Source organism: Synchiropus splendidus, chromosome 7 (assembly GCF_027744825.2).
Source record: "Synchiropus splendidus isolate RoL2022-P1 chromosome 7, RoL_Sspl_1.0, whole genome shotgun sequence".
Classification (NCBI taxonomy): Eukaryota; Metazoa; Chordata; class Actinopteri; order Syngnathiformes; family Callionymidae; genus Synchiropus; species Synchiropus splendidus.
Window position 1 is genome coordinate 9,603,338 of NC_071340.1, and position 25,910 is coordinate 9,629,247.

General features: G+C 44.3%; 1 protein-coding gene across 1 annotated transcript in view; it reads left to right on the forward strand.

Annotated features, from left to right (window-relative positions):
• Nucleotides 1-25,910, forward strand: part of zswim6 (zinc finger, SWIM-type containing 6) — a 54,827-nt gene that overhangs the window by 9,548 nt on the left and 19,369 nt on the right. The window contains exons 2-3 of the mRNA XM_053869578.1: nucleotides 22,908-23,264; nucleotides 25,652-25,800. Coding sequence (XP_053725553.1) covers nucleotides 22,908-23,264; nucleotides 25,652-25,800 — 506 coding nt within the window. The remainder of the gene's footprint in view (nucleotides 1-22,907; nucleotides 23,265-25,651; nucleotides 25,801-25,910) is intronic.

Below are 25,910 nucleotides of genomic sequence, written 5' to 3' on the forward strand. Positions count from 1 at the left end.
GCACCTTTAAATACTTCATACGCAAAATACTCCTCACTAGTCGTATGTATCTTCTTAGCTTTAGATACACTTCAATACACAACACATTTCTTGCCGTTTGTGTCTGAGTTAACTCCCAAAACCGCCTACATTCAAGTCGGCTCTAATGTCTAACCTATGGACATATGGCTGTTCTCCTAGCTTTTTGTTTCAGCACTATATATATATATATATATATATATATATATCACTCTGACACATTCACTCACTCAGTTGTTTTCCGAATGTAATATAACCAGAACAACCCTGAGACGTAGAGCAACATATTGCGAGGCTGCTCTGTTACAGTAGATGTGCATTAATCAGTTTAAGAAGATTGTTATTTATTAGACGTCCTTGGTGCAACTCCTCTAACGAGGCGTTTTGGGGACGGTGTAATAAGTCATCCTCCGCGATGATAGCTGTAAGCAAACCATTTGTGTCTTAACAACCCGGTGCTTTATTACGTTCATACAAAGGTCCTTTGAAGCAGGTGAAGAGCGCGTGTGTGGGTTAATTGTCTTGTGATGTGTCTGACCTGGGATAGGTTGGTAAATATTTTCAAGCACCTCGGATCAGCTGATCAACTCGAGACCTTCTGTAGCTGGGGGTGCGTCATTCAACTGTTCCGCCATACTAGCACTGATAATAAACGCGCAGCAGTCCCCCTCTGGGTTTCTCCTGACAATTACCTTAACTCGGTCTTCTTTATTTTGTCTTTTAGCTAGCTTCCCATTCCACACACGTAACTGGTCTCTGCCCTAATGCTATTATTTAGGTTTTACTTTTGTGTGCCAGAATGATCCCGATTCATCAGTTCTCTTTCCTCACCGCTTGTCCTTTGGTGCTAACTAAATTATCTGAAATTAGCATCGCTAGCTTTAATGTTTTCATTGTGTGCATAATGGTACTCATGAATTGTTTGGAATTTGACATCCAAAGTCCAGCAAATATATTGATGATAAAATACTGTAATGAATGTTAACTTCGTCTACTGTTTTTTTTGCGTGTTGTAGCACTTGATCCGTCTCTATAGTGAAGTCTATTATCCCGGATATCATCTAAGTTGAATGTGAAGATTGTTTTTCCTTCGTTGCTTTCTTGTGGGGCGTTCCCACTGATGTGTACCGGTACTTTTAATTCCAAGTTAAAGAGCCGACGAAAAAGCTTGTAAAAGACTACTATTGTTTTGGGTTTTGTTGTACACACCTGTGTGTCGGTTCTGTCAGTGCTCTGATGTTGTGTTGTGTGTTGACAGCTTATGACGACAACAATTGTGTTCAAACAATTGCAGTACTTCTATAGTTACATTTTATTGACTTATATAGGAATAGTTTCATTCTTTGTGAATAGGACAGATAACAATAGACAACAATGGTGGTCTTTTGCATAATGGCTTGCAGTTGGCAGCAAACATTGCCTTCCTGTTTATGTGAAGCAGATTCTACCTTTTCAGGTTACATTATGCTCATAGTTTCCATAGGATCCCAGCTGATGTCACCTCTCCAGAGGCCGTCTCCCAGCCCCGATTTAGCCTTAAATATACAGTTCCCACCACAGATTACAGCATCTTCCAGTTTGCTATGTTCCATTCTCTACATCCAGCCATAACTTTCTTATGCTCTCCTCATTTCGAGACATTACTCAAGAAATGGCACCGCTCAGCTTATGCCTGCTTCATTTCCAGACATCCTCCAAACACCTCTTAAATCACCATTCCAGGTTTCTGTCTCCCTCGCTATTAGACCACACTTGAAAAATGTGCTCACTAATGTTGAGGTCTGCGTGATGCCTCCGTTAGAAATAATAAACTCGCAGCACGAGCTTGGTCTTGATGGTCTTGAGTTTGAGTTGTCTAACATCCCAGACTGTGGCTGATGGGCGTGCGTCAGCGCAGCTCCTCGGCTGGCTGACTCTGTCTAGGAATCCAGTCGTGCCTCCTCGCAGCCTCTCTCCTCTGCGTGAGCGGGGCGAGCGGAGCAGTGGGAGCAGGCGACAGAAAGGCTACTAAATCCACAATGACAAGACCCTATTAAAAGCCGTTTTTTCTATTTCATTTAATGACTTTTATTACCAGCCGCCCCTCTCTCTTCGATTTGGCAATAATAACAACAGGGGAATGCAGCACTCAGCGTTCTCCTATCTCATGCTCCCTTTCACTTTTTTCCCCCCCTTTTTTTAATGAATTCCTCTTTGCACCGATGGGCTGCTGAAATAAGCACAAAGCGGTCCAAGACTCTGCTTACTGCAGTGGAATGTTCAATATATGTATACATACTCCGCGTTTGAGTGTGCTGCTGTATACGTGATCAAGACTGCACATGCTCTCAGTGTTGTCACAATACAGAGTGCCTTTGAGCACTTTGATCACATCTGTTTTCTTCTCAGAGGCCCGGACACAGTCGAAGTAGCTTTTTGTACAAGTACGTCATCATTCATACATTCAATTTGAAAAGTTTTTTTTTTTTCAATGGAACTTTTTCTTCTCCTTTCACAGCCTATTTTCGACTGAATATTAGGTTGATATTTTTTGCTCCGAGACACTTGATTTCACCACGTCCTTCGTGATTGTTCATGTTTGAAAACCGCAATCCACTTCAGGACTCCAGTCCAAATAGACACACTAACATTGCTAACATTGCTTCTCTTGCCTGGATGTTCCGTACTGGCTTTTAGAAGTTGACTGTGGTTGTTATGTTGATCGGAAATCAGGTTAGTTTTGTGTTTTTGTTATTTCAAGGATAATTAAATGATTAGGTGTCAGACGAAATTTAGACAGTCTATTCATTCACAGACAAAGGTTTAGTCACTGGCTGTTGGGGCGGTTTCCTTTCCACCTACGCCAGCTTAGGTTTTCAAGGCTGAATCACCTTAACTGGTTGCTCTCCGTAGAAAGGAAGCTGCTCTCTGCTCTGCCTGATTTCATAGCTCGAACCCCTGGAACGGTTTTTCAGTTCATTGCCATAGTGAAATGGGAAAATATATTTACATATTCCGGTTCTACTGTAGGGTGAGTCATTGACCCCTCAAGAGGAATACCTAAACCCTCTCCACTTGCCACTCTGCCCATATATCTCACACTGACAACACATGTCGACAATTTGAACCTTTGAACGGAACACAGAAACACTCCTCTCAGCTATCATCGCTTGTCATTTTTTCTGTTTTCACTCTTCAGTTTTTGTTGCTGCCATTAAGATAATGTATTTAAATCTATATGTTCCTCCATCCGCAGCCAAAAGGCAGATGCCAACTGCATGGCATTAGACTTGAAACGGCTGTCAAATCACGTAATTGCATAAATTTGCCTCTTCATGTTGTGTTGAGAATTGAGCACTTATTGTTAATAATGACCTTTTCAAATCTGCATGGGTGCACTGAAGTGTGTGGACGGCCATTGTGTGTTAATGGCTCACCGCGCATGTTTATGGCTCTGTGTCAGGCCGAATAAAGGTGAGGCATGCTAATGATAAGAGGGTGGATGGCATTCCCGTCTGTCATCATTCCCACCCTATCACATTTCCATTCTTGCACGCACACGCATGCAAACACGCTCCGAGGGCGCACAGTCGCCCGTCGGTGCTGGGACGCCAGTGACTCGGCGCCGTAGCATAAACAACTGTGCGGGATGAGGGTTTACCTGCCGCTGAACCTTATCGCGCATGAGGCGACAGAGGTGTTCCGTCATCGACCGCTTCCTCCCCCGGCGCTGAACTGGCCCTGTTTTGACCTCTTCACTTGACCCCGAGGGATTTTGTGAAGCCAAAGGTCAACATGGTCAGACTGTCCCTCCTGTGACCAATTGCTCAGCGCTATAGACAGCTCCTGCGCTTACATTATGGTCTTTACAGTAAAGCATGTGAGCAACATAAAATCCTGTTTCCTTGGGTTGCAGTTTCTCACCTGAGAGATTAATCTAGATTGTTTCTGTGGAACAATCAGGAATCTGAGCCCACGTCAGCGGGTGGGGGATTTTACCCCAGTGCTCTTCTTGCCTGGCAGGCTCAAGTGGCATGTGAGCTGTTAGGAGGAGGGGTCCAGAGTGCGCAGGGCCTCTGGCGGTGCCTGGTCCAACTGTGTTGTGGCTGTGAGACAAGCATGTACCTCAAGCTCAGTGGTGATCAGAACAAGAGACAGGACTTTGGCTCTGTCTAAACTTCATTCAATCTTGCTTGCTTATATATATATATATATATATATATATATATATACACACTTGGACCTGTGTTACTTAACTCAAATTTTTAAAAAGTGTTTACTGTCTTAAACTAGTGTCTACTCACCTGAATTTTTGGAATGTGTGTACATTGAACTACCAATGTACCAATATTTGATTGATTTAAATGTACGTTTGAGCCTTGAGCATTGTTTGTCCAGCTCAATGTTATTTCGATTATTTCGTCATCCAAAATATAATAACAAAAGGTCGTCTCCGAATTCGTCAACAAGCCACTACAGCATGTTTCGGTACATTCCTGTCCATCAGTTGCGTCATTTCTTTTTCCTACCCTTCCAATCCTCCCATCACGCTGCCTATCTTTTCTTCCACATTCCTGACTCCTCTTTGTGAGCTCTCACTGCCCCCCCTCCCTCCATCTCAATTTTCCAGTTTCATTTCCCAAGCCAGGCAATAGAACCTCATATCTTATTTACACGGACCCTATCTGGATACAGCGTGTTTCCATAGTGCTTCCTGTTTCTCAACTCCCAGAGGGAAGCTACCCGGCTAGCTTGCGCCGCTCTCACTGCCTACAGTTCCCATCCAGACCTCGGGGGCTACCGCTGCCTTTAGAACGCTCTCTGTTTACCAGCGCCTGAAATTAGGAGACGAACAGGACTTGGCCTATTTGCTGTGATGTTTCTCTCAGAAGTTTTTAAATGGCCCCCACACAGATGTTTTTCATGCTCGACTCAGAATTACATCTGGTATCATTAGCTTTTTTAAACGCTTGTCATTTAGATGACGCACACTAGAGAAGTTTGCTATGCTTGTTGAACATTCAAATATTCATGGTTGAGGGATGTGTTGTGTGGTGACAGGTTTGCATCCAGAAATGTTTGCACCTGTTAGTTATGAACCATTAGCATTGCCTGCCTTAAGCCGCCATGCAGTAACTAAATTAAAGAATGAAAAGGTCATCTATGTCTTCAGAGAGCGGAATTCTAAGACTATTTTGTTTGATTTTTACCACAGACTGCTCTTGTCTTTCTTTTTATAATAGTTCCTTTTTCATGTGCTGCCTTGAGAACTGAACCTGAAGCAAATAAGTTGTGTAATGCTCTCATAATAAGGACGTTAGTATTGAGCATTCATTCGCTCATTGGAGTGGCTCCAGCTGCCCCCAAAACAAAATTGCATTGCTTAATATTTGTTGCGAGTCGTTTTTCCAACATTGTGCAGCAGGCATTGTGAGCGTTACTCAATGAAACAGTACCACCTTTACTGAATTTCTAGGGCACGTGAAAACAGCTCTCCCATTGAAATCGTCTTGTCTGTGACGGTGGCATTCCTGCTTCCATGCTTTTAACTTTTACGAACACATGCAAATGGTTGTCATTATTTTAAATAGGATGTATGCTCTTTTCGTTTGGTTCCAATGTAGGCTTCTGCGTTTCTGTGTGAGCCGTCCTTCTGAGCGAGGAAAATGCCATCATGCTTGTTAATTTGAAAGTTCTATTTACAAAGAAACTGCGACGTTAATCGAGTTCGAGTGGCAGACAAAGAAGGACCTGACAGTTCCTCCTTGGTAAACTAAATATTAACAGTGACACTTTTCCGTATGATTTAATGTCCTTTGTCAGATAAGGTCTTTATTTAGGCCAGTACATGAGCCGAGGTGAAGTCAGGTGTCACTTTCAGACTGTGGTGTTGAGGCTTTCCCAATCTGTCATACTGTCCGTCTGCATCGTCGCTTCAAACCCTTCTGCTCATTGGTCTTGCTATTAGCCGGGTATTGTTGTCCCTCCTGGGTGGCTACATCACCTCACCTCCTACCCCCATCACTGCCAGTGACAGCCCAGCCCAGGGAGACATGGGTAATGGTCCTCTCTGATGTACAGCCTGACTCAATTGGACTGGGTGGCAGACACAGGCCTAAAATAACAAAAGCAGGGGGAGAGGACGAGAGGGTGTGACGCGAGGGGAGGGTAGGAAAGGAGCAAAGCGATCGATAAAGGAGGGACACATCGCCTAATAAAGATTTATTCGCTTTTTTTTCCCCCATCGTCGTCCGCTATGGGAGGGCCAGGAGGGGGAGGAGAGAATGTGATTAGTGTACGTCTTCTCCCTGGGCACTCGAATGTTCCACGGCTCTCTATACACCCCAATGTGTTCTGGGTATTTTTGTGTGCTGTGTGTATTTATCGCATGTGTCTCTCCCGCCTCCTCCTCCCAGGAGCAGAAAGGGGTTAAAAAACAGCCTCTGTCGTTTGTTCTGCTGGCAGTGGCACTAGCAGCTGCAGCTGTGTCCCTGCCTCTCTCTCTTCCTGTCAGCTAATATTTAGTTAATCTTTGGTCTGGGACCTACGGGACTGGCCGGAGCTCCTGGTGCCCCATCCATCTCGCACTGATCTATATTCCACACTGGATGCCTGTGCCATTAACCGCCACCGAGGGGAGGAGAGGAAGGCACGGCGAGGCACAGAGGTGGAATGAAGAAGAAAGGGCAGATGGGTGCAGGGAGAGTCATGCAGAGACAAGAGAGTGATAGAGACAAAACAATGGATGGGTAGGGGGATGGATGGGCGTTGGAACCAATTTTCTTCCTAATTTGCGAGAATAGGCTGGAAAAGCATTGCTGCAAAAATATCTGCGAAGCTGCCTTTGTGTGTCAGTGGAAAGCTTTTTTTTTCGGGGGGTAAGACTGTTTACCCGGTATTCACGCTCTCACTAGTCGGTCAGTTCTGTCAAAGAATTACATTAAGTCATTTGTCACTAAAAAATTGTATAAAAAATACACATACTCATAGTGTTCCCTTGACTTTGGTCCATGTTTTTTTAAGCATATATAGCCGTGTTCTTGTATTTTCTCAGGTTGCAAGATGTGGAAGGTTTGCTGTGAGATGGACTGTGATCTATTCTATCCAAGTCTTCGTAATCATTCTCTGAGAAGACTGTGTACCGCGAGAGCGTGAAAAACATACTTATGCATTTCATAAAATGTGTTGAATTTATTACTGATGTAAAGTATGGCAAAAACCTTGCCCACCTCCAGTACTGTTGATGAAAGACAACTCTGTGCATGCTTTGTCAGTTGACTGTCTGGTTTCTTGCCAGTGGAGATCTTAATTTGACCTGAAAACTTACATTGGATGAGAAATAGGAAGTACAAGTGGTGGTTTAGGAAGATAATTTATGTATTTTGACACCACATACAGGGGTTCTTTATTCTCAAATTAGCCTCCAAGTGACTATCGCATTCATTTCCCACTTTAGTTTCCCATGAAAGGAGGCCTAGCATGATTCACTTTGACTTCCGTGGGTTACAGACTTCTGATGTGAAGCTTTTACATGCTAGCAGCCCCAGTGTGTTGTTATAAAGTGGTGCCAGTTGCGATGAAACAGGCTATAAGGCAAGAAGAAAATTGTTTTTGTCATTTTTATCCACAGTACTCTGTATTTCAGATGGTATAGCTATTTATTTTCTGTCAAAAGAAACCCATACAGAGGAAAACAAACCATTGAGGTTCACAGATATCGTAAAGGAGGATGTGAAAAAGATAGGATAAGGTGGAGGAGGGTGAATTGCTGTGGCAACCTCTGATGGGCAATACTGAAAGACAGAAGAAGAAAAGAAAGGCATGTAGAATACCATTTGGTGGAATGAATTGCTGACGACAAGGGTGACAGAGTCGCAGGAGAAAATGAAGCCCTGGTGTGGAAGCGAATGAACCATAGGCTCTTTAGTGTGCCACGCCATCGATAGGGATTGTGCAGTTGATATGCACGAAGAGCTCCTCCGGTGAGCTGCTGAGTCACCCAGTAATACACAGACTAAATGCTTTCATTGCAGACGCCTGGTGCATCTGAATAGAATAAAATGGAGCATAAAGTGCTGGGCCAGCAGCAAGTGCCTTGCCCTGTGGCAAACCTTCACTCCCCTATACTCCGAATCCACCGCCTGTGTGGAAACACGGCGCTCTGCTTTAATTACATACATTTTTCTCTGGTTGTTCCTCAAGTGGCTTTTACAGAGAGCTTTTTCAGCTCCTTTTTCTACCTCCCCCTTCAGTCATATATGATCCCTTTCCTTCTGCTGTGTTTGAATACGAGAGTGTGTTTCTTCAGGGGAGGGAGGGGGACACCTGTTTGGGATCTCAGTTTTAGGTCACGCATGCAGGTTCTGTGTAATGAATGGCAGGGCTGTTTGAGCCCAGGAGAAGGTTGCCAGAGAGTAGCGGAGCAGTGACGGAAGGAGAGGAGGCGGTTGGACCAAAGGATGAAGGAGCAGGAGGACCGGAGAGAGAGGAGGGAAGAGTGGTTTCATCGCCAGTGAGCCTTAACCACCTTCTGTCTGCTTGCAGCACTGTTCTATCTCTCAAAGGAATCTAATGGCTTTTCCACTGTCCCCTTTTCCAAACCTCTATCTCCGCCTCTCCACCCTTTGTATTACCAAACTATTTTCCCCTTCCTGTCGCTTCTTCATCCGTGCTCACTTTCCTTGTTTGAAAATTCACTTTCTGTCTTTCTCCGTTCCGTCCAACTCCCTCCCTTTCCTCTCTCTTCCATGCGTCTCTCCAGCTGCTGGCCAGAGTAACAGCTGACTAAATTTAAAGCTGGGGCCCCTGGCTCTGGCTCTGGCTCCAGCCTAGCCCTGCCATAGCCTCCTCTCATTCCCAGCCCCCGTTCCATTCCCATTCCCTCCCTCTTCTGGCGTCTAGCCCTGGCTTCTCTTTCAGCAGCCCCAGTTCAGCCCTGGCCTTGCCTCCAAGCTTCCAATCCAGCTCTGCCTCTTCACCATTCCCTCCAACCATCCCACTCTGGAGCTGAAAAGCCTAAACCCCCTCTCTCTGTTTAGCCTATAAGCCTGCCCCCCTCTTCTTTTCTTCATTCTGCATCTCTTGTTGATTCACTCCTCCCCCTCTCTTCTCTGAGAAGCTGGGCCCCTGGTACTATCCCAACTTCTCTGGATGGAGACCTCATCCAGGTTGGCTGCGGTTCAGTTCTCTGGCTCCCATACCCGTCCTCTCTAGCCAGCCATCTTTCTCTTCCTGGCTAGTAATGCTAGTCACTGTAACTCATTGTGGCTCGCTTCACTCCCAGCCACGTTCAGCTTGTACATTTGGTCGTTTCTGGCTCGACACTTCTTCCAAAGCTCTTTGACTCCTCATGTGTCTCTTTGTCTGACTGTCTCTCGCTTCTGTATGTCTCTTTAACTCATGTAGACAGGCCCAGCTCTGGTACAAACACACGCACTGGCCACACAAATGTGTGCATCGGCCCAGAGTGTGAAGCATATGACACATGATTGGCAGCAGGGGGTGGACGGAGAACAGCAGCGAAAGGGGAAGTGGGCCTTGTCACTTCTCCAGGCGAGCCTGTGGCTGAAGTTTGATTTCCGCCCAGGGAAGGCAGCCTTTGTCCCTTCCCTCCCCCAAACTCTGTGGCTGTCAGGGCAGGGCTACAGGCGCCTGTGATTAGATGTAGGCCCAGGATCCAGCGTCACTCTCCAGTAACAGATGTTACCCTCAGAAGACACCTGTCAGTTAGCTTCCAAGTTACACACCCAACTGCACTGAGGAGCTGACAGGATAAAGTTCAGAGTAGCCTGCAGCTACTATGGACGGAGCTCTGGCGCACACAAAGAGACCCTGCGCCCATCCTTTGTTTAGAATATTGAGAGAAAACATTTAGGATTGATGCGTTTGGTTTTCACTGAAAGGTTTCGAGTAGCATACGAGCAAACAACCTCCCAGGGTTGTTGAAAGCAACGATGGTTCAAAACAATTGCGTTGCCTGAGATGTAGACTGAACAAATCTAATCTTGGCAAACACAAGTCGCATTGTAGCACCTGTAGCATCTGTCTCGTTGCTATTGAGCTTGCATTGGTCTGAGTGGCCCATCTGTCTAGCTAATTTGGTTCAATCGCAGCAGGTATTTGCACACTTGTTCAGCTTGTTTCTTTGTTGTGGGTGTTGCCAAATTTGAACAGTAGAGGAATGAGCAAGGGCTGTGACTGTATCTCATTCATTTGAAGGTGAACGACATTGTGAATTCAACTGGGTTAGAAGTACAAAAAAAACTCCTCATGTTCCACAAGATGTTCAGTGTTGAGATGATAGTGGAAATATAGAGATCAGAACCAGAGAGAAGATAGCAGACGGTGCATTTTTCAAAGTGTTGCAAAGTGTGTTTGAGTTAGAAAAAGTTGTTACACTGAGAAGGACCATAAAGATGTGGGACAATAAGGCCTCACAGAGACAGTAGCGTACCAGTCACAGCTCTTTGTGTGTCCTTGTTGAGCCCACTCCCTGTCCGTCCAAAGTCCTAGACCACTTTTGTTGTTGCTGTTTCTCATTGTTCTCTTTGTGTTCAAGTGTGCATGCACGTCGGAGGTTGTTGAAATGAGCAGGGCAGTGAAAGTTTCCTTTCAGAGTCACATTTTCTGTTGTTGACTGACAGATGGGGGGCGATGAAAGCAAATCACGCTGCGCCACAAAACTTCAAAGGTTCCTGCGCTTCTCCATTTATTGGCAACAACTTGCAACAACACTGAGGATGCTTCAAGAAGAGAAAAAACAGGGAGGGGAATGCTTGAAGAAACAGAGGCAGATGACAAAGACGGAACCATCCAAACAGCTAGAGGGTGTAGAAGGAGGAGGATGGATCCTAAATAATCAGACCTTAAGCCCTGTAACTGAATCAGACTGCTTTTCAGAAGCACTTTCAATCAAAACAGACTTTTGATGCTCACTGCTTCTGATACCAGGGATGTTTGAAGATGAAGAATTCTGATGCCATGACGTTCATGGCATCACACTCTCTTCTGTTGGCGAGGAGAGTGTGTTTTTACTAGCTGGATGTAATGAACTCGGCGTCTGATCTTACACGTCTTCTGTCTTGCTCTCACCCTTTTTTTCTCCTTGTGTCATTTGGCACCCATTGACGGCCACTGACCTAATTTGGACAAATTTCACTGACCTACTTCATGGGTGAGTGATGACAGGAGGGGATTCTCACACACACACACATTCACACTTATGATTTGTGTCCAGATGATTTATATGCAGATGTCTCCTTCCCCCCCCCCTTGTTAAACTCTCCTAAATGAAGGCGACGAGTATCTAAAAGTCCAGACAGTTATAAAGATAAACAAGGCAAGTTGCCCTCTGTTTCATGTGGTCTCGGCGGTGACATTGTCCTTCACTTCACGACTCTCTGAAGAGGCATAATCATCATAATTGCATGCAGATACGATTACTCTTCTGTCATCTATGAAAATGCTAATTTGATCAAACAATGCGTGGAGAGCGCAGACGGTGACAGCAATTTCAAAGGTCAATGGACACAGAAGAACCAACCTGTCTGTGGCCAAAGTGAGCTGTCGTCTGTCTGGAGAGCATCGATTCCTTTCCAGCTTTATTTCATTTTCAGTGTCTGCTTTAAGCGACTGGAGGTTTGGAACCGTTTTGAGCGCATGTTGGTTACCAGATCAGTATTTTGTTAGCTTTAAATTTGACATGAGTGAGACTGTTGGATTGCTCTCGATAGTGGCGTGCTATGTTAGCCTAGCTTACCGCTAGTCTCTCTGTGTGCGTGGACCTGCCCGCCTTCATTGTCTTGTGTTTGCGGACACGCACGCACAATGTGTGCCTCCAACAAACGCAACCCTTGAATGAATATACACTAGTACGTGCACGTCTGTGCTGGTCAGTCAAGCGTTACCATGGCGACACATACAAATGTCAACAAAAGAGTCTCTGGTGTGGATACTGCCTCTCTCTTTGTCCAGCAGGGTGCAATTTAACTCAATGTAACAAAGAAAGGCAGCTATTTACATGAAATGAGAGTCGTTTCTGGGAAATAGGGGGTCTCTGCGAAGGTTTTGATGTCAGCTGCCTGCTTTTAGCTTGAGAGTCGAAACCTAAACCATCTAGAGAGGAGGAGAGTGGGAGGTTAGTGAGCTGTAAACCCTCTGAGAGAACTCAATTCCCCCATGTGGTTGCGGCTCTTCACCCCGTGAAAGTCTCTGGCTGATTCCCCTCAATACTCTCAACAGAGAAGGCCAAACGGAGCATGTGATTTTAGATGCTTACAGTTTGCGCAGAGTAAAACTAACCCCCTTGCTTTATAGCTTATCCTTAAGAGAGTGGTCCTAACATCAACATCAATATTTACAGGAATAGCCTGCAGGCAAGAGAATCGACCACCGTGAATCTGCAGAGACGCATTCAACCTTTCTCTTGGTCTCCCCCCCACCACTCTCCACTCACTTGGCTTCATCCTGGCTATTCCCATTTCCTGCAGCAGCCCGTTGATCACAGAGACATGCGGCTCTGATATTTGCCTTTGTCTTTGGCGTGTGTTTGTATCCAAGGTGCGGTGTGTAGATCCGAGCGCGGCGTCTTCGCCCGAGCTGTTTCTTTGACGGAAGGTTCACCGGCTTTCTGAGAGATGCTGGATGACGCGTGTCAAATGATATTAAATGTGAGAGAAGCTCTCCGCCTCTCCCATCTCTCCCCCCTTTTTGCCCGTCCCTGTGTCAGTGGCGGTTAGTGTGACTCCAGTTGCATTTTTTCATTTACTAAAGGAGGCTTAAGTACAAGGCCTCACAAGAGGTATTGTGACCAACATTTACTCAGCAAATGGTAACTGTTTTTTTAGGTACTGAGGCCTACGAATCTGATTGTCAGTGGGTATATATATATATATATATATATATATATATATATATATATATATATATATATATATGTATATATATATATATACGTATGTTGAGTGTTTTTTTTTGTTCCAGACCATTATTAGCATCTCCTTTATCCAAATTCCACCCTTTGTCTGTGGACAATCACCCATTGTGTGTTGCATAAAGGGCATCTCTCTGTTTAGGTTTAAGGTTTTCCATGCCATTTGAGAAGGTCTCAGGTTCCTACATTGTTCTCCGGTGTGTTTGGGATTTCATCCGTCTCTCCAGAGTGCGGAAGACTGATGAGTTTGATTGTTTGTCGAAGGACACAGATGTATAGTTTAGTTTGTCTTCTAAAAAAGAATCTCCTGTGATCTTGGTGGCAGTTTTCTTGTTTTGTTTTTTGTATATATATTTTTAACCACCTGTGTAACTGTGCTTTGATAAATTGAAAGCGATGCTCTCATGGATTAGAGGTATTGTTGACAACAAATATTAAAGTGAGGTTAGGTATAGGGAGAGCCACTTTTGTGATGTCAGCATTTTTTGCGGTGGAACCACAGCCTGCCAGTCATCACCATGTCCTCTTATCTTTGTCAGGTAATAACACGGAAGTGTGACCACTGATGTGTTTTTATCTATCGTGGGAGGTTGCGGTGGTTTTGTGTGGGGGCGGGTGTACCGCAGGATGTGGCATGCACCGCCGAACAAAGAACAGCCAGAGTGACCTCGGTGACTCCAGGAAGGAATGGGTTAAGCGCAAGCCGGCCGGGCTGCATGGGCAACGTTACGCAAACTGGCGGCTGGCTGAAGCTGAAAGGGGAAGTGCTGAGCTCAGAGGAACTCTGGCTCACAGCCATCAACCCCCCCTCCCTCCCGTCCCCCCCCACCGAAACTCCCCCCTCACTCCCTCTTCACCTCCTCCAGGCCTCCTCCCCACTTCCCCGCCTCCACGCTACAGCTGAGCGCTCCCCATGCTTCTCACTGCCAGGCGTGGCGGTGTGTGTTTGTGTGTCTGTGCTGGAATGCAGCTTCCCCCTCGGCTGGGGCCTGTGTGTGTGCACGTCTGTGTGTGTCTGGAATGATGCCTCCCTTGTCTAGTATGTGACGTCAGTACACACAACGGGTCAGCTTAGGGCTAGGCAGCCTTCTGTGTGTATGGGTGTGTGTGTGTGTGTGTGTGTGTGTGTCATGGGAGAGGGGGAGGCAGTTATTGGAGAGAGGAAAAGGAAAGAGGAGGGGCTATTTGTGAGCAGAAGGAGGTTGACTGCAGGGAGTCACCAGAGCCAGTGTGCGTGCAGGCATGAAGGCATCATGAGTGTGTGTCAAAGGGTGGGGTAGCATGTGTGTGTGTGAGTATTGGACTGTGTCGGGTGACTTACTGAAAGGAACAGGAAAAGCTGACCTGGGCATCATGTGACCCTGGGCCCTGTCAGCATGAGCCTTGCCAAATATTGCATTAGGCTTTTTCTTGTGTAATCGCCAACTGCTTTTTCTTTGTTTTACTTTATGGCCACTATTGTCTTGAAAGTTGCTTGTAGCACAATCAAAAATGTTTTTTGAGTCACAATTTTGGATTTTTTTTAAAACCATTTTTGAAATATGTATTTATTTATCATTCATATTTTCAACATCAGAAGCCATTTAGGATGCACCGTTTGATTTCACTGAACATTACTTGTAGCCATAATAGACACTTTTTAAATCTCATTTATCGAATAGGCCCTTTTATTAAAAATTGAATCCATTTTTCAATATATTGTCTTTACTCGCGAATATTATGTGATTTATTTATAAGGGAGCCAGAAAGACAGATGGAAATATGATGTACCCCTGTTTCCAAAATGTTACTTCCACGCCTGGATGCACGCTCAGGTACATGGATCCATCCTTTTAGTCTCCATCCGGTCCGGTCAGTGCGCAGATATTTTCATATCATGCAGAACGATCGTGACCTAATTTCAGTCGTGCTGCTTTTAGTCGTTGGGTGGAGGCTTCTTTTTTTCCATTGCTACCATTCTTTTTCTCCATCCGTCTTTCATGCCAGGACTAATATTTAGAAGTACTTTCATCCAAAAGATTAATCACGAATGAATTTGCCGGGCAAAGGTCAAATTAAACGAGAATAACACATCTGTAATGATTCCTGACAGCCAGAGCAAATGTCATTCTGCCACACTGCTTTGTGTGGTTTATACACCAGGTGCGCACAAACACACTTTTCCAGCCAATGAGCTTCAAGCGGTGGCACTTTCATCACATCTTGGCTTTAAAAGGCACATATTCTCATCACTCCTTTGAACTTATTTTTATACATATATATTTATTCAGTCTTATTGATGAAAAATGAAAGACTTTAAATTTAATATCGAGCAATATTTCTTTAATATATTTTTGTCACAAAAAACTCATAAAGTGAAGCATTGCGTGTTTGTAGAAACATGCTTTAAAAAAAAACTGTGTGTTCAATTCAATTTGGTTCCTACATCATATATGAGACGGAAACACCGAGGCGCTATACCGTCTCCCCTGTATAGGTTTGTCATTAAAAAGATCCTCACCCCCTCAAGTAGCAGACAATGGCTTTCCAATGGATCCCATTACCTCCATCTATAGGTCGGAGCGGCTCTACTGGGAACGAACCTCTGCTAATTACAGACATTCGTTTCCAGCCAGCTGTAATTTCATTCACACTAATGAACCTTGCACATGGATTGGGATAATGTATAGTTAATGTACAGCCAGGAGACGGAATTAGCAGCCCACTGACTTCTCCAGTGACAGAGATTTGTTGTGTGGCGCTGCCTGATACCACTTCGGTGTCACTCTGGAGTTACATCTAATAGGAATTTCAGAGTGTCTTTGTGAATAGTTCATCGCAACAAACAAAGTAGGTGGTATAAAGGCTTTGTCTTTTTCCCCCCAAAGGCTGACTGAAACTGGAAATAGCTGATTATTATTATTTTCCTAGGAAGTGGCCCACTTTTGGGTCCTGACCTGAACCATTGTTTCAGATTGAATACATAGCATAAGCATGAAAACATTAAGTATCACTCACTGGACAGTTACAGATGTGGCGGTCTCTTAAATGTTTTCAAACTGGCTATCAAAATACACACTGCTGGTCATGGACTGGCGCATTATTTATTTGTCACACGCTTCTTTTGACGACAATGTCTTCACCAAGTGTCGAAAAATTGCAGTCCAGCTTTTTCTCCTTGAGTCAGATATGATATTTTGCCTTCTGTGACCTGCGAGGCTTGGAGACCTAGATAGGTCCCATATTTTTATTCATTCAGGAAGTAGTGGACGAGATCCTGTTTGGGTAATCAAGGCGTCTACTCTGGCAGAGCAACGTCTCATGCACCGTTTGGAGCCATTTTGGCGGGTCATTGTTCACGAGTGTTGTAAAGTTGTTCAGATGTCCATGTGAAGAAACCGTCCAGTCCTCCCCAGATCAGCGCAGTGGAGCGTCAACACCAGCGCCGCCTGACAGGTCCGATCCAGCAAAATTAGAATCTATTCCGAAAGTGATAGTTTGAAAATTGCAAGTCACTCCTGATGTACAGCGTGGCAGCAGCCCAGGCGACGACTGTCATTTCGACCGCCACGCGATGACAAGCCCAATCACCCACACGGCCGTCAGTGCAAACATGTTTTTCCTTTGCGCCCGCTCTGTGATTAGAACGTAGATCCTGCTGTCACACTCTCCACTGAAAAGATTGGAATTCGTAGAGAGTCAAAATATTAATTTATGCTTATTTGCGTTTGCCCAAACATTCACAGGACAGGGAGAGAAAAGGGACCTGTGAGGAAAACTACTTTAGGTAATAACTGTTAGGTGTGAGGGCAACTAAAATTCTTTGATCCAAACTGAGTAAATAGAGGACTTAAAGTGTTTATTTTTTTTAGGTAAAAAGTAAAGTAATAGTATGGTTCTTCAATATACTAATATTGTCATGTTTTTGTTTGTCAATATGAGAGGATAAGAATTAATTCTAGCCAAAAAGCAATGCAGATAATAGATTTATTTCAGATACATATGCTAAATATGATGTATGGGTTTGTCAGAAACATTGTATTTGTTGCTCCCTCTTGTAGTTTTATGTTGTGTTTATGGAATCGTAGCTAATATTTTGCAGAGACCAGTGTTAGGCATGACTGTAGCCCCCTTGTGCTTTACTGTATTACTCCACCCACTCCCATAGCAAGGACAGACACACACACACAGCAGCGGGGTCTGCGTTTGTGTTTATAGTCTCAGTATGGCGGCTTCCTTAAAGGACCACACATGCTCTGATTGTTCTCCTCTCCAGCTGCCTGAGAGGCTGGGTGTTTGTCTCTGTATTAATTGAGACGGAGCAATGATGGAGACCCTCCTTTGGCCATGGGAGGGAGCAGAATTAGAGGCGGGGGTCGCCCCACTTCCTCCTGAGGCCAGAGGTTTTCCTCCGCTCTGCTCTTCTTTCAGCGGGGCCTCATTCTGGCCAGAAGACTGGTTTCTGTTGTGTGGAGTCCAGATGAAGGGGATTTCAGGCCCTTCATTGTTTCTGTTCACATGTCCTCACATGTGTGACTTCTCTAGTGGGGATTGTGGCCCTATCTGTGTGACACTTGTGTGTCCACCTCCATGTGTAGTCTGCAGGCAGGGTGGAATGAGTGGAAGGGCCGTCTGTGACATGACAGTGAATGGAACGTGTAAGGGGACAGTAGTGAGAGATACCATGATGTAGGAAGACGAGGAAGAGGAAGACCAACACAGAGGTTCATGGATGTGGTGAATGAGGATATGAAGAGTGTTTGCTATGATGTTTGAAACTACATTAGTAATTTTATGAAAATGGCTGGCATGCTCTGTTTCTCCTCTGGTCATCGTACATAATCTGAAGCCGAATAATCTGCATCAGGCACTCAAATATTGACCTAATGAAAAGATATTTGTGCAACGTTGAATTTATATCATCTTCGACCCCTGACCTGTAAAATTATCAAATTCCATCCGCCAGCTACTTCATTCAGTTCATAAGATTAATGCCATAAATCCATTGTCCCTCTTTTTTGTCTCTTTTCTTGACTTTTTATTCCATTCCTGGTAATGAAACAGTTGATGTGTTGAGAATCTCCGGCCCTGGCCCAAACTGAAACGGCATGGTGCCATATTGCATTTAGGTGCCAGTCACTCACCAAGCAATTCAGCCAATAAAGTTGACGGCCTCCCCACTGCTGGGCCCAGATTCTCCCCATCGACTCGGAATCCTAATTTCATTTCTGATATATATGTATGTTGCTCAATCTAATTGAGGCCAGTGATTTCAGAGTTGGGGGGTGGTTTATGCCGAGGTAAGCGAAACCTTTTCACAGATCATAGCCTGCCCTCTTTCAAATTAGAGCTCAACTTTTTTAAAAACTAAACTGGACCTGGCAGATTAACAGAGCTCTGGATTATACATGAGAGAGGAGATTATTTAAAGAAGAAAACGCGCACAAAGAGATGTAATATGAAGAGGAAAATGAGGACAAATGCAAACGTTTCAAGTTCTAAGAATATGCTGGGGATTGATAGTGGTTTGGAAATTATATACAAAATTACTTCTTTTTACTACTACTACTACTACTTTGGGCAGATGTGTGTTTTGGGGGTGAAGCTCAAGCCTTTCCTTGAGGCTTTCTTCCCGCAGTCTGGAGGTTAACTGGTGATTGTCCTCAGGTGTGAGTGTGTGAATGGTTGCATGTCCTGCCATGGATTGCCTTCTCCACACCCAGGCTGTATCCCTGTGTGTCTGGGACCCTCTCCAACCCCCCGCTGTCTCCACATTCCGGGAATAAGCGTCAGAATTTACACTCAACTAGAGAAATATTGGGGCAAGAAACAAGTTTGCATCTAGTTTGACTTGAAAGCGGTCACCTGGGGGGATAACAAGACCTGACTCGGCCCCTGGGCTGCCCCCCTACCCAGGTCCGACTGCAACAGTTTAAAAAAATCACAAAGCGAAACAGAGTAGCGGTCTACTTTATAGGAATGCTTTGATGTAGGTCCCCCTTAAAGTTCCTGGGTGGTCCACAAATCTTTGTGGGGTTTTGAACGTATATATATGTGTGTATTTATTTATACCCACATACTTTCCTGCTGGTTCCTCTCACACATTTTGGGTTCTCCTTCACACAACGTGCTCCGGGCCAAGTGTGATTTCACCAGGGCGGTCCGAAGGGGTTTCTAGGGCAACTTCACTGAGGCCTTGTTCTAAAAATGGCCGCCATGGTTACTTTGAAAGCCAATCCTGGCCTCTTGAACATCCACAGAGAAGAGCGGTGAAGTGGGGAGCTGGCTGGACCGGGCGAGAGGGGGGAACCAGCCTCTCTAATAGCTAGCACATGAGACATTGAGGGATTCATAGCAAGTCATGGGAGGGTGTGTGTCTAAACAGTAATATCCCTGTACTCAGCGCTTGGCTAAATTAAAAGGGCATTTTTTGGCGTGGGGGGCAGTTTTCAGTGCCCAGACGATTGGATGGGGAAAGGCGAAACTCATTACCTACCCATCTGTCAGAGAGTGAGAGTGAAAGAGCTGTGGGAATGTGGATGGAGGGCGGTACGCAGGCTAAAGAGAGCAAGTGTCCTTTAAAGCAAAACGTGCTGCATTGAGACAAGGGGCTGTTCAGGTGCGCCACTGGAATCATATTTTTGCAAAGACATGGCCCCTGAATTTCACCCTCAAGCTGACTCATCTCAGCATCAACAAAACAAAAATAAAGATCAGAGGAGTCGCTTTTTTGTTTTTACTCAATCGGATATTGAGGAGGAATTAAATGAAATGTTTTTCGAAAATAATGTAACGGTTGTATAAATAATAGAAATATAAGTTAAGAGAAAAACATGTTTTCATACAACCAATTTGAGAGGAAACACATTTGGGGAATAAAGGAAATAACACATGCAACTATATTTAACAAATGGGGAAGGAAAAAAAAACCAAGCAGAAACATTTAAATAAGAAAATGTTGATTTAAATCATACCTGGGCTGAAGACCACACACCACACCAAAAATACAATATATACCAATAAAGTGAACATAATAATAAAAATAATTTATCTATATTAATTGAAATACAATTTTCCAAAATATTATCCAAAAATAAAATGAAATACAAGATGAAAGAAGGAAGACACATAACAATGATTACATAAATGATAAAAAAAAGTACAATATTCAAATAATTTGAATATTGATGATCACTTAAAACGCAATCCAGTATTACTAGAAAAATATAATATAAAATACCTAAACCTTCCTGGGGGATTTTTGTGATACTACATTTAATGCGGATGAACTGCATATATACAAGGTGTCATGATCATAAACACAGTATTACTGGTGAAAGTCCAAACTCACTAGTGTCTCATTAGCTCAGTGAAAAAGTCCTTTAACACCTCAGCTCATGAATGAGGAAACTTAAACACCGGTTCGGTGTTTCTCCTCCACACGTTGTGAGTTTTGCAAAGTGTTCTGTTGATTTTCCCACCGGGGAGGAAGAAAAGACTTTTTGATAAAAAGCAGTGCAGCTGTTTTCACGACAGGCACGTTTCTATCAGATCAGATTTTCCTTTGAGCTCTCTCACATGTTTTCGATGATCCTGCTTTTCATTCTGGACCAGAGGGCTGGTTTTTGAGCTGTGTGTCACACAGTAACACGGAATGCACATGTGTATATTAAAAGGCATTGCTCATTGCCACGTTGTAACGCAGCTAAATCGGTGCCGCATTCTCTCCCCGCAGCTGTGTGGTACCAACCTTTTTGTCCCGTTAGTGCGTGACTCAGTGTGTCGCGCTCGCAGCTGGAGACGTCGACGCTTTGATCAGTACAGATGCACGTGGCTGCCATATTGCATCCACACCCCTCGTCTGTGGATATTGTTCACAAATACTCTGCCAGCTGGCTCTCCGAGTGGAAAAGCATATCTCCATGGCAATGGTCTGCAGATCTGCTCTGTGTTGGGTATTTTGGGCCAATCGCTGCTAAGTTTTGCAGATAATGGCAAGCAGGGGGCAAAACCGCCAGATCGTGTTTACTTCTGTTTCAAAGTTGACAGCAGCAGAACTGAAGCTCTCACAAACTTATTTTGAGTCATTTCTCTTCAAACATTGTCCAGAATATGTAAGCAGATTTTTGCCACCATCCTTTAATGTGTTGTTATGGAATGGGAGGCTTTTATCAGTTTGATATTTCACACTAGTGCATATGAGTTATACCAACTTTAGCCATGACATTCCCAGACGTCCGCTCTTGCCAACGATTTTGTGGCTTCTTAGCTTCATACTGAACTGCTGGTTCCCTCATCCAGCGGCTATTTGTTGTCGCCTATTTTTTTGCAGATGTGTAGAAGTTAATTGAACAATGAGAGGAAACCTTATTGACTGGCTTTTTAAGTGATGTTTAGGAGCACCTTTTGATTTTGAATTCTTCTTGGACATAGATTTGGTCTTTTTATTACTGAAGCACATGCCTTGCTGCCACCCATGACTGAGCATTGTTTGTGACCCCAAAATTATGTTTCAACGTGAAGAATAAGCATGAGAGAAGACTTTGGGACCATTGTAAAAACAGTCCTTTTGAAGACCAGTTGCATAAAGACTGCCCTTTGAGTTGACACTTAACTTTGTGTGATGCCTTGACCTTGAGTGACCTTGTATACCTCTAAAAATGTGTCTTTCATGCTGAGCGAAGTTAATACTTACTCTATTTTAGTTGTCTATGTTTGGTAACCCAAGTCACAAGCACATCCAAGTCTCATAGTTTTATCATTGTGTCCTCGCCATGCTGAGGGTGCAATGGATGTTTTTACTGGCTGACAAAGGACAGAAGTTCCAAATTGCATGTAGGTGTGAGGGTGTGACTTGATTGTTGATTGACCTTTCACCCCAAGCTGGGGTGAATCCTTGCCTCCTTTAATCCTATAATGGTAATGGGCAGTACAAAGTGAATGAGTGAATGAATCAACACCGACTGAAACACCTCATATCCGTCAGTAGCAACCTTCTTTGATGTCACTAAATCCACATGGTTAAGCTAAATGGCTCGTCGAACGGTCCTGGGGGCCGACTGTGTGTCACAAGTATTTGGAGAAACAACCGCGCTACTCGGCTCATTCCACCCTCAATCTTCAAAAACCTGAATAAATTCAGCGAAATAACTCTCGGCCTCCAACTGACTGGGAAGGAATTTAATGAGCCTGTTTAACTTTCAGGAAAGTTGCTCGCAGCAGCCCACAGAGGATAAATACTCGACTTCCATAACTACTTTTTATCTGCAACCATTTATTTTTATCGCCGAGCTTGAAGGCAGCGGAGGCAACCCTGCTTACCTGCTTCTTCACTCCCTTTCTGCCACTGACCTGACCTCGGTTGAGTTCGCTAATCCACCTCTCGCCCCCATTCCATCTACACGTGATAAAATATTCAGCGCCCCCCATCAAGCCCGCCCTTGCTACCTTCGCTTTGATATCTGCATTAATACATGCTTGATAACACGGCCATGCGTGAGCTCAGCCCTTTGATAAACATATTTAAGAGATGTATGTCTTCGGCTGGTCCACATGTTCTTCTGAGATCTCTCCTGAGCACATAAATGCATTCATAAGCCGCTCTCAGCCCCTCATGACCACTCCCACTATTAATAAATGTATGATCCCACGCTGCGACTCTGTGTGTGTGCGCACGTGTGTCTCTTTCATATGCTCATCAGCGTGTGTTTTAGGACAGGCCCGCCGACGCCGCCCCACTCATTCATATTCATCCTTGCATAATGACCAGCCGTGCCTCCAGATATAGCAGAGTCAGGACGAGATCAAACGCTGCCGATGTCGTAGTCCGCATCATCACCTTGCTCATCACTTCCTGTCTGAGCGGATCCCTATGTGGGAAACTTGGATTCTCCCCTCGAATAATAGCTATGAACCAATAAAAGAAGCTAAAAAAAACCTAGCTGTAAGCTGTGTTGTGATCTCCTTTGCGTTAACTTGACCTCTGTTTCTGTTTTCTCAGGTTTCCATTTAAGCGGCACAGTGACGGACCCGGCCACCCCCTCGTCCCCTGAACTCGTCTGCAGCGTGAGCGTCAGCTTCGACCGCTGCAAGATCACGGCGGTAACGTGCACCTGCGGCAACAAAGACATCTTCTACTGCGCCCACGTGGTGGCGCTGTCACTTTACCGAGTACGCAAGCCGGAGCAGGTCAAGCTCCACCTGCCCATCTCGGAAACGCTCTTCCAGATGAGCAGAGACCAGCTGCAGAAATTCGTCCAGTATTTGATCTCGGTCCACCACACTGAAGTACTGCCCACCGCGCAGAAGTTGGCGGACGAGATTCTGTCGCAGAACTCTGAGATCAACCAGGTTCACGGTGAGGAGACTTCTTACTGTCAATGAGTGTCAGTGAGTTCAAGAATGAAGGAGTTTTGAGGTTCATTCATCATCAGCTGTCATTGAAGTATTCCATATAATCTCAAACCTGAAGCACGGGAAATGTATTGACATGTAGGGAGTATACAGTAACCAATAATTTAAAATATTATTTGGGTTGATGATGCTTATCAAAAATAAAATTGATTATCCTCTCCAAATACAAAAGTACCAACCAACCCTCATTGAAACCGGTTTGCTATTGCAAGTGACCCATAAACCCTTCACTGACCACATAATGGTGGTTTAAACATACATGAAGCATCTCCTCCGATCCAGCAATACAATAAAGGGACGAAACACTCACATATTACTGCAATACATTTTTCATTTTACAGAAATTATAATATAATATATGGTGTATATTATGCCCTTGAATTTACAAGACAGCTTGTGACTTTTCATGACCTAAAAGCCCTTTTCTCCTGTTCTTTTCCTTCCATCATCTCACATCACTCACAGATAATTGTCATGATATTTCAAAATAAATAAAAATACACACAAAACCCTCGTTCTGATTCCAGCTGGAGGTTTGAATTTAGCAAAACAAACACTTGTATCTCCACATGCTTGCTCCAGACTCTCTGGTTTCCTCCCACAGCCCAAAGATATGAATCAGTCATATGTTTGTTGCGTATATTATTATTTTCTCGACACCCTTGTGGTTCTGTATATTCCCAAATATATCCTAATGTGTACCTTATTTGTTATTCTGCTGAAGCTACAATGACTGGCTGGTTTTAACAATAGTAGCAAGTGAGGTATGCAGATGAAGGCACACGTGTGCTTGTGTTTCGCCCTGAAATCATGCTAGTGTGTGTGTGTGCGCCTATACCTGCAAGTGTGTATCGACTGCAGGATGAAGGTAAAGTGTGTCAGGATCAATGCTGCTCATTAGTGGGATCTAGACGGTAAAGGAGAGATTGTTTACCTCTAATCAACACTATAGAGCGCTTGTTTACCTGTACACAGACGGGTGGAGGAGGGGCCAGAGGTGAGGAGCAGTGCACCTCTCTGGGTATTGGTACCCTGCTGAGGTCTCATCACAATGAAGAGGAAGTGATAAAAATCAAGGGAGACATAACGCGGAGGAAGCGAAAGAGAGGGGGATGAACAGGAAGAATGCAATTGAAATAATTAGCCAGATGGGAGCCAAGATATTTCCACCACCTATTGATTGTGCTCTTCCATCAGTAATTCTCTAAAATTGAAACGTCCTTTGAATTGAAGCATCTCGCACCAGTGTCTCTGTTCAATTAGCCGGCTTCTCTCCCAGCGCCGCTTTTATAGAAATAAGCCCTTTTTCTTCCGTCACAGTTGTCGTAAAGTGAGAAGCTGGTGTTAGTTTTACCAAATCGTCTCTTTATCGCCCTTAAATATGCGTCAAGTGGTTCGTTGATAAGAGCGGAATTCGGTGCTTTGCACGAGGGTCTGAAATCAAACATGAATGTGGAATATGCTTTTTCTCGTTGGAATGTTTCAACGTGGAAAAAAAGACGATTAATAATGGATGATGAAAAATCTATGATATAATATTACATTTTTATGTGATTGACGTAGAACTCCTTCACACATCTTGAGAAAATACCTCTGCATATATGAGTCCTCACCGCCACATATGGACTTTACCTTTCAGTCCCTGTGAGGTCAGAGTGGAAATGTTTTGACCGTAATAATAAGGGCACTATTGCTTTAACTTTCAATGTATCTTTATGCAAGGACTATAGCTTATATAACATACTTCACTTTTCTTTCTCATTTTCATACATTTACTCCCTCAACTACTAGAAATAGTTTGTAATACTGTTTTTCCCCCTCAATAGTGGAGTTTCATTAGAATAAAATAAATCCACTATTTTATAATCCTCTTTTGCCTTTTCGGAATTAATATTGTACAGAAATCAATTTTAGAAATAAGAGTTCAAAAAAGTGAAGGGTCCTCTCACACAAATTGCTGGTTAACTGACCATCACTTATTACTATCTGGAGAACAGAACGGACTTTGAAGGAGTGTCAGGAGCGTTAAGCCCCGCCTCCAGTGTCTTACCAATCACGATCCAAATGCCCCGGTGTTCATGAAGTGCCCATTCTTAGACAAATCTATCCGCGTATAATTAAAAGCCTTCATGCTTTTGTGAGTTCGACTCAGTGCAGTGATGAGATTTTAATAAAAGACCATGATATTGGACCTTGGTTGACCCGCAATGTGATGAGAAGAATCTGATTACAATTTGCAAAAGTCTGCTGAATATAGACAATGTGCAGAGCCTGCCACTCCAAAACTAAAATAACCATGTGTGCGTGTTTTTTTTTCTTCCCTGATTGCAGGGGCGCCGGACCCCACGGCAGGAGCCAGTGTGGACGATGAAAACTGTTGGCATCTGGACGAGGAGCAGGTCCAGGAGCAGGTCAAGCTGTTCCTGTCCCAGGGAGGATACCACGGCTCGGGCAAGCAGCTCAACCTGCTCTTCAGCAAGGTCCGTGAGCAGTCACCACACGTTTGTCCTGGCATAGAAATCACACGCGCCATTGCTCACTGTCTGTGGAAAACTAGAAGCAGCTGAAGCCACCCTGACACGTCCTGCGT